Source organism: Alligator sinensis, unplaced genomic scaffold, assembly GCF_000455745.1.
Source record: "Alligator sinensis unplaced genomic scaffold, ASM45574v1 scaffold293_3, whole genome shotgun sequence".
NCBI lineage: Eukaryota > Metazoa > Chordata > Crocodylia > Alligatoridae > Alligator > Alligator sinensis.
Genome location: NW_005842604.1, coordinates 607,273 through 617,003, shown reverse-complemented (window position 1 = coordinate 617,003; position 9,731 = coordinate 607,273). Strand labels below are relative to the sequence as shown.

Below are 9,731 nucleotides of genomic sequence, written 5' to 3'. Positions count from 1 at the left end.
TTTCCCTTTGGTGTCCATTTTGTAGTCCTCATCAACAGAAGCAGGAGAAACCACAGTTAAGAACTGGCCAGCTAACTAGACCTCTTTATTGCTTGCTTTATGTGAATGGTCTGAGAGAGCAAAGGAGACAGCAAGATGAAAAATAACCTGCCCTGTCTTATCTAAATTGCAAATGCATGACATTATTGACTGAATATGTTAGAGTAATACTTCATAAATGACCTCAGTATATTAAATTTTTTATTTTGACTTGTTGAAATGTATATTGATTTTTTAAAGGTTTTAAGAATGAATTAGATTCTCCCTTTAATAGTAACAGTACAATGGTCTGTTCAAACAAAAGGTATTTGAATCATCAGACCAGTCAACTGATCCTATTGGTTGAACATTCATTAATGCCCATAAAGACTATCCAGAAAACAAAGGAAAAACAAAAACCCTAACATATGAGTGAACACATTAGGATGTACTGTACCAGACCCATGATTACATTGTATTGAGCGATGCAACCAACAAAATCAAAATAATCACTTAAAAACATTTTTGCTTATAATGTAGGACACTGACCAATTGCATCTCTGTTCACACTTCTATTGTCCTCATATCTCACAAGAAGGCAGTTGCCAGTATTGTTTTATAAACTAAGAACTAGTCTGTGCCGCCCCTGTTGGTATTACAAGAAATTTTAAATTTAGTTATGAATGAGTACATGGTGACCCACTTAGCTAGTTGGTCTGCTTATAAATACTGCACATGCTAAAACCTATCAGCCATAGCAGATTATACAGTATACAGATCTGTCCTACACTGTGCAAGAGTGGGTTTCAGTATATTACTCTAAAAGTAGCAAAAGGTTTTTTTCATAGGCAAAAGTCCTTGACAGTGACATTGCTGCTGCTTTAATCTTTGTATTTTAAGTTAAACTGTAAGATTCATGCACCTCTTTCAGATTATTCCTCAACACCATTTTCTGCTGTGTTCCCTAAAAATTGAGGATTATTTGGGGATAACAACTTTCTTTTAAGCTTAGTTTTTAGAGGGGGGGTTAAGTTACTTTTGAGGTTCCATCAGATTGCGGGATCTAATTTTATTAATGTACTCCCCTGATCTACCCTTTTCTCCTTACAGTTTTCACAATCATTTATTGTGTCTTGTTTCAAATTAGATGGTAAATTCGTAGGGGCGGGGATTGTCGCTGAAGACATAAATACAGAATCAAGTTGTCACAAAGTAAAAGGAGTAGTGGTTCTGAGCACAGCAGCTACTCTGATAATTGCCTGCACACTTGCTGATACCCCAGGGCAAAATGAAAGCTAACTCTCAATACCTTAGGCCTCAGTGAAACAGATGCCATGGAGGACATAGGCAGGCAGTTATTGTAGAGCAGCTGACAAGCCCTAAGACTCCACTCCTTTTACCTCATGGTAATTTGTTCATGTGCCTGTCTGCTTAGTGTGTTTGTATAGCACTTGTTGTAACAATTCCTGCATTCCAATATGGGTTTCTGGGCATTATCACAATTTAAGCGTATTATAAATAATCTGTCCACATAGAATATATTCCCAAAGTGTTATAACTGGCAGCTAAATGTTAACTTCTTTGCCCTCTTTAAAGAGCGCTGCTAATGTTGAATGACATGGAAGGGGAGGCCCACCTTTACTGACTCAAAAAAATAAAACATTTTTTTCCTCTGGCTCAAACATTGGATCCCTAGGTAAAAAAATGTTCCCTCGTTTACGTTAGTGTCTAGTTTCAGAATGGCATTAACGTTCAATTCATGTTCCAGCCTATGGCAATTAGCTGTTTCTCATGAAGAGTGTTAATGTAGCTAGCTAAATGATATGCAAACAATGTTATTTATATGTTTGCTTGCTTATTGTAATAGGGATATTTAATATATAGGCAGTTAACTTCTTGCTGGATATAATAACAGCTAGCAGTCAAGGAGTATGGCAGGCCTTTGGCCATTGTTTGAGAAATGACAGCCTTCAAATTTTGAGAGCTAGGGAAAGTGGAGTGGAGGGGACCAATTTATCTCTTGTTGTTAAGATTATCTTGCTGCTTAAGGGGCCCTAGTAATGGACTGCACTCCATCTGTACTAAACAGCATCCACGCACATCAGAAAGCAGTACCTGGCTCCAGAAATAAGCTACATAACATTTTCCTTTCAATTCCCGTATCCAAAAATCTATAATAAACTCTGTTTATGGGGCAGCGGTTGAAAAGAAGGTGATGTAGTACTTCAAAATTGTATAGGCTTTTCTATAGTTAGGTAATAAAATACAGATATTGCTGGAAAAAGTAGACTTTAGATAAGATATTTGGATTTCGTAGGAACATAACTGATGCCTAAATTTCTTAACTCATGCAAGTTATGTCTTGGGAAAGCAATTATGAATGTTTTGAGAACTGGCTATGGATATTATATGCATCTTTTTACAAGTTCAAGTCTCTTGAAGATCAGAGAAGGATGTTCTAGTATAGCACATGACGCCTACTTGCTACCACCATGTCTTTCCTTCCTAGACTACTAGTGCAAAAGAGCATTAAGCTCAGAATTATATTATAGCACAGAAATGTAGGAACTGCCATACTAGATCAGACTTGAAGACTGGGTACCAAACTATACAGTGAACGGTGCCAATATTTCACAGAAGGCTTAAAACACCCGTGTTTGTCGTTGTTTTATTTGCCCTCTACATATCTGAAATATCTGCACATAATTTTTAAAAGGTGATCTTAAACTCCAAAGCACCTGCTTAATGACCTTTCCAGAATTTTCATTTTCAATAACAAATGGATTAACAACTGTGGATTGTCTTAGTAGCCCTATAAATGCCTCTGTCCTTCTTTAGGTATTCAGGTTGTAGCTGTATTGGGCCAAAGGCAAAAGGAATCAAAACTCGCGGCAGAGGTGATTATCGTTTTTTAGCCCAACTAGGTATTTGCAAAAAAAGGTCTTTATTTGCAAGCTTCCGAGCACAGGCACCCTTCTTCAGTTTTGATTCATTCTATCCTTCTTTGAAGCTTGGTTGCATTTTTGGCTTTAGTATTTTCTTGTAGCAATTAATTCTTTTGCTCCTTTTCCTAAGTTAAACAATTCCAATCTTTTTTATCTTTCTTCCTGTGAAATTTTTGCAATGTGTCTAATCATTCTTGTCACCCTTCTCTCAACTGTCTGCAGTTTTTGAGATGGTGTGCGTTGATATTGGACACCTTATTCCAACCAAAATCGAACCTTGTTTGCTCCATCCTAATTTCCGTCTCCCTGCAGAAAAAGTCTTTCAGAGTAGAATGCAAGAGCCCACAAAAGCAAGGTTTCAAATTACAAAAGACTTGAGCTGCTGATCTGCTGTACAGGAGACTTGGAAGCTTGTGGATCGTTGCTTTCTGAATGGAGAAGCTTGAAACAATATTGTTGTGGCCAAGAGACCACTATCTGCCATGCCATTGCCCTCTGCTGGATTCTCTGAAAAAGAAAGCTCCCTTTCTGCCAACCTGGTCAAAATAATGAGCATTCTCTGTTAGAGTGGGAAGAGGGCACTGAAGTGTGCAGGGGGTGAAAAGAGACCTTCATGTATTCCTGTGCAGAACTGTCTTTGGAGGCATCTGCCATCTTTGAGTAATTGCCTCAGCTATTTTGTAGCTGCCTAATATTACTTAACACAGATAAATGAGGCAATGAATTAAAAGTGCCCCAAGGGATGTTTACAACGCTTTTTGTTGGTTTTTAAGATTGAAGGGGGTAAAATCCATTTATTTTTCAGAGGTTCAGAGAGCAGATGAAAAGGTTTCAGACTGTTATTTATCCACAGAGACAATGTGATTTTTGTCTGTGCTCTTGGCCCTGGAGAGTGAGCTATGCAGAGAAGGATTGTAATTTAATACTGAGACTATGAAAGGTGCATTGATTTTACAGCAGGTGAAAACAATGCAGTAGTAGTATGTAGCATGAGTCAGGGTAAGGGAGGCAACTGTCTAATTTTGGCCTAGTGGTGACTACACATTTTCCACCCAACTCAGCAGAAATACCGTTTTAAGGGCATTGTGGACATTTGTACACATGGGTGCACTGCAGCGCCAGGCACTTTTAAAGGTACTACAGAGCGTCCATTTGTATAAACAGTAAAATGAGCATCAGTGCTGAGAAAATAGTGGTGGTGCGCTTTTGAACAAAAACACATCAAAGGTGTTTTAGTTCAAAAGCACACCGCTGCCATTTACTGTGTGCTGATGCGCATTTTGCCATTTATACAAATGCATGTGCCACAGAGCTGGGTGCGTCAGCTTGCGTGCTCTGCTGACACGCTGGATTTCTGGCACATCAGAGCAGACAGAGGTATGTGTATAAATGCCTTGTGGTAGCTTCACTTTCAGCCTTAGACCTGGAGTTAAGTAGCTGGCCAAACTTATTATATTTAGGCCTTTACATTTTCATAGGCCAGGTACAGGCATTACATTTTTACCAGTACAAGTGATCAGAAACCAATCTATAGAACAGAAGGTAAGTTTGGCGCACACAACTGGTCTATACCTGTAACAGAACAGGAGTTTGGTGCACAGACTGGTTTAAAAATGTCAGAACCAGGCCTAAGATTTGCTGCCCTCCCCCCCCTGGGCAAAGGATGAATGTGGATTTCTTCACTACCAATCTAAACTACACCACTTAAAGAAAACCACGTAACTTAGATCGATTCCACCTCAGGCTTTTTGAATGTCTGCTCCTAGCCCTAAAGACAGACTAGCAAGTTATTAATATATGTTTGGGGTGGGGGGAGGGGTCTTGTTTCTAATTGTAGGACATTTTTCATCTCCTTTCCTTGTGTATATTTGTCTGTCAGATAGATAGCTATGAAAGGAGATGAAAAATTTCTTAGTTAGAAACGGGATTCCTCTTCCCCCCCACCCCCCAAATATTAATAACCTGCTACTCTGTCTTTAGGGCAATGGATGGATGGATAGATTGATTGATTTCAGTGGAGCTTCTAGCTTCTGAGAACTGAAGTACTGCACTGGAGTCTTATTTGCAGAGAACTTGCATTGGTGCTAGTTTGGGGGGAGGGGGAGAAGTGCCATGTATTTTATCTTGGCTTCTCTTTGTTTTAAATTCAAACTTCTCTCTATTTCGCTGTCCTGGGAAAGCATTGCCTGTTGTCAAAATGGTGGGGAATTCAGTCTTCTGTTTTCATTTATGACTCAGCAAAATCAACAGACTGTGTTAAATTACTTAGGATGCTTTGATGTGAAGTGATTTCCTGTGTATGTGAAGTGGAGAAAGCCAAACCTATTATATTACTGGATGCTGTTCGATTTAAAGCAAAGGTGCTGATTTTGATCCTCTCTTCCAAATATGTTGATCATTTCCATTTCCTTTCATTCAATTGCCAACAAAAATGTGATTATTTAAATCATATGTAATGTGGCTGCCTTAGTGAGTTCTTGTATTAGGACCAGTCCTATGCTGTGTGATGCATAGTGTCTAAGGTTTTCTCTAAAGATAAAACTAGCAAGCTCAGCAAAGAATTCCAGGAGAGTGTGACTGACCATTGTATAATCCTTGGTCTAGCACTGGCCCTTCTCCAGGCATTTTGTTCTCTAAAGGTGCTCTGTCAGACAGTCATCATCCAATACAGAAACCAGGAAACAGGCGGTGCCTCATGGGTTGTAAAGGGAAGTGCCCAATGCTAATGATCAGCCTATGGAGAAATCTCAGTGAAAGCTAAGGGTCTTTCTGTTGCAAGCATTGAGAGATTGATTTACTTATGCTGTGTGAGCAGAGCTCTTTGCATCATCCTTATGTTTTTGGACTAAGTGCTGCGCCCTGTCTATTTGCAAGGGTTAGCTGATAATCTGTTAGACTTTCTACAAACCTCCTTTTGGAAGCTGTTGTCCATAATAAGAGTCCTTTAACCATGGATGGTTAAAGGTAATTTGGGAGACTGAATATTTTTGAAAGAAAAGTAGTGCAAGGTACCAGTACTTTTGCTGCAGAATCCTGCTTTCTTAACCTCTGTCATCATGGTAAATTTTGCTTTTCTCCTTCAAGACTCCATGGGTGAGACATATTGTAATACGGGTAAAATCAGAATCCAATATGCAGAGGCATTACAGGTAACATTCTCCTTGAAGAAAGGAGGGGTATGTTTTTTTTTGTGGGGTATGTTAGTTTTTGCAGAAAACCTTCTCTTGGCATCAGCTGGCTGTAAATTGCAGTAAACCTTTGTTGTCGTTGTGAATCAGGATACATCGTGAAATTTTCTGTAACTGAGGGGAGCCGGCAGTTGGGCGTCTGTTAATAGCCTGAAAGTAACTAATGAGGATGTGCAGTCGGAGCGATTGATTGAATAGCTGCAGTCCTGTGTGTTTCTTTCTTGCTTGTGCTCTCGCTCTCTCTTGCTGGCTCCCTCTCTCTCTTTCTCTCTGTGTCTCTGCAAGCTGGAGAGAGGGAGGGGGAAGAGAGAGAACCAGCTATCTCTTAAGTGGAAGTAGCACGGATCCCAAGGGCCAGGAGGCCAGAAATGGAAGTTTAAGCTGCATCTCTCTCTTGAAAGGAGAACAGCAAGAGTCAAAATGTCAGTCTCCGGAGTCACAGTTTACTCTTTTTCTTTAAGATCCAGAAGATAACAGTGGACTTTTTCTTAGGATGTGATTTTTCTTATCCATGTTGAGAATGTTTTATAAAGCTGGATTCCTGTAAGTCTAGTATTTGAACTGGAGATGGGCAGCAGTTGTGATAAAGGTATACATATATATGTATGTATAGAGTGTGTGTGTCTGTGTGTGTGTCTGTGTGATTTGTTTTTTATATTGTGCATATGAAGTAAATCAGTAGAACTGGATGTATCTTTTATAAAAATCTGAGCTTGTCAGATCTGCCTGCACAGGTTTAAGATGCCAAAGTCATATCTTCGTGAGGTCATATTGCCAGAAAACGGAGAAACTGACCTATTTTTATACCTGCAGAGGTAGATATGTCATTTTATCCAGGCAGCTATAAGTCTTCTGATGGTCTTTCAATTTGAGATAACAGTGGGATCGGTCTCATGCAGATAATGTGAACTTTGACCTTTGTCAAATCATGTTCAGTACAGGATAAAATTATGCTCTCTGTGTCCTGGATTTTATTTTGCAGTATTAATTGCTATACTGCAGATGGTTTAAAAAATAATTTAAAGTTCTCAAAACTGTAGGTAGCACATTTTAATTGGGTATTAAGTACATGTGGGAAATGAGCTTTACCAGTGTTTTAATATTAACAGCTTATTTGCTGTAAAACCAAGTCAGATTCCTAACTTTGACCTTGTCATTTATAATGTCTTTGTAATTTAATAAGTAAATAAACTATTGATAAATATAAAAAAAACAAATTCAGTGTTTTGATAATGCACCTGAAAGTTTGTAAAGGCTTCTCTTCAGAATGGGATATAGCCTGGTCATTTTTCTTTCAGTTTCCTTACCTACCTTTTTTTTGTTTTCTTTTGTAGAAGTCCCAGCAGAGAGATCTCCTCGCAGACGGAGCATCTCAGGGACCAGTACATCTGAGAAAACTAATTCCATGGATGCTTCGAACACCTCTCCTTTCAAAGTGCCAGTAAGTGTGCCTCCTGTACAAGGGAGGATTTTTTTCCTATTGGATTACAGTACTGGATTTAGAAGAGCCAGCATATCTAGTACTCAGTTTATTGATTCAAGTTTATAACTTAATACTTTCAGTTGGACAAAAGTATGCACATAAGCCACCATAAATCATGAGAGAACATTTTTCAGAAGCTCATACTTACCTACTCTCCACAGATTGATCCAAAGCCTGTAATGTCATAGACTTTAAAATCAAATGAAGAGGTGATCATCACCAGCCTAATTTCAGCATGTCCTAGATGCCTGTGAAGTCACTATGCAGACTTTGTTCTGGCTATCTATCTAATTTCATATCCAAAAAGACCTTTATTTTGGGTGAGGTCACTGATGATATACTGCTGTTTCTATATCAGTGGAATATTGTAGGAGGTTGCAATAGCTTAACAGTTTATTTTCAAGTTAGTGAGTATGATCTCTGCAGGTGCAAATTGGCTTTAATTATTCAGTTTGTACAAGGAGCTCAGCTGGTTGTTAGTCTGGATTAAACTTTTCAAGTAAGAAGTCTCGATATCCTTGCCAGCATCTTTTGATTTCAGTTGGTGTATCCAAACCAACAGCCTTAGGGCTTTCCTTTTATTATTAGTCTGGAAGGAGGAGGACTTTTCACAACACAAGTGCAGGCAAAATGAAGTGCCTTTTAATACTTTATCTACTGAGCTAGAGTTGCTTTAAAAAGGGAAAGTCTAGTTTTTTTATTGTACAGATATTCCTCTCTGGTATGCGAGGGCCTCCTTAAGGGCTTGAAAATTAAAAAGAATTGTCGCTATAGTTTTTGGCTCTTTTATGGGGAGTGAACACTGATTTGTCTTCCTGTGCTTTTTATGGAGACCAATGTGATTCCATTTTTAATGATTTGCCATTTTTCTCCATAAATCACTGAAAGCCTCAATTAATTATCTCAATTCTAGGAAGAATATTTTTTAGCTAACTTAAGATGCAGAACTTTTTATGTACCTGTTTTCTCATGAGGCTGTGCAAAATGGTGTTCATCTTCTAGTTAATAGATAAATGAGTGGTGGATTCTTTGATTTTTGTAATGAATCTTGTTAATATTAAGGCTGATCAGATTTTCTTGAAGTTACTCTGATTTCTCTGTCTGAGCCAAACCTTAAACTCAGGACTCACTGGAATTTTAAAAAGGAAAAAAACTCCAGTTATCTCAAAGATCGTTCTTCCTAACTTCTTTTAAATTCATGAGTCTGGTAGATATAAATATCATTCTGTTTGAGTATCCGCACTCATGTCTTCAATTTTTATGCAAGTCTTATAATGAGATCGGAAGTTGAACTTCTGCATCTATTCAGGGACTGTGAAAATGCATTTCCCCCGTTTAAAGACATTCTGACATAGATAAACATTCATATAGATTGTTTTTCCTCTTAATGTGATTCTATTCTAAATTGCACCTGCAAAAACCTTTAGTCTAATCGCAGAATGTACTTGCAATAATTTTATGTGATGTGTAAGGTTGTGGATTTTATAATGAACTTTGTGGGCAGTTCCTATAGGCAGCATGAGGGCTTCTTGATTCTAAGAATTTAAGGAAATTTTAGTCGCTTATATTCAGCCTGACTATATAAGACATAGTTAGCCTCTGTGTGTGGTGTGTGTGGTGTGTGTGTGTGTGTGTGTGTGTGTGTGTGTGTGTGTGTGTAAATGTGGTGCTCCACATTTACAGCCCATCTATCGGTCACAAACTATATTTAACATAACTGTGCACAAAATCAATAACAACCTAGTTTTGTTTTGCATTTCTTCATCTTTCCCCTTGCTCTTTTTTCCCCTTCAAATGTTTCTTTGGTTTTCTTGTATTTTTCCTGTATTTTGGCAAGCTTTTAACAGTCTTTCTATCATACTCACTTCCTTTCACACTTCTCTTCAAAGGTACTTTGCCAATTCTTTGTGTACTGTCTCAATTTCATTCTTCCTTACAGTTTAAATGAGATGTTAAGACTTCTAAGGCAAAGGGGACATAGGAAGTTGTCTGTGCCCTCTGCTCTTGGTCATATGCCTACAAAGAGTAAACGCTGCTTGTGCACTTGTGCAGCTGGTATTGTGCTTTCCTGTCTGCCTGGCCACCTGTGTACCTGCA

The 9,731-nt window shown here is 38.4% G+C and overlaps 1 protein-coding gene across 1 annotated transcript in view; it reads left to right on the top strand.

Annotated features, from left to right (window-relative positions):
- Positions 1-9,731, top strand: part of RASAL2 (RAS protein activator like 2) — a 178,876-nt gene that overhangs the window by 97,148 nt on the left and 71,997 nt on the right. Inside the window, exon 4 of the mRNA XM_025214769.1 lies at positions 7,486-7,592. Within this exon, the coding sequence (XP_025070554.1) occupies positions 7,486-7,592 (107 nt within the window). The remainder of the gene's footprint in view (positions 1-7,485; positions 7,593-9,731) is intronic.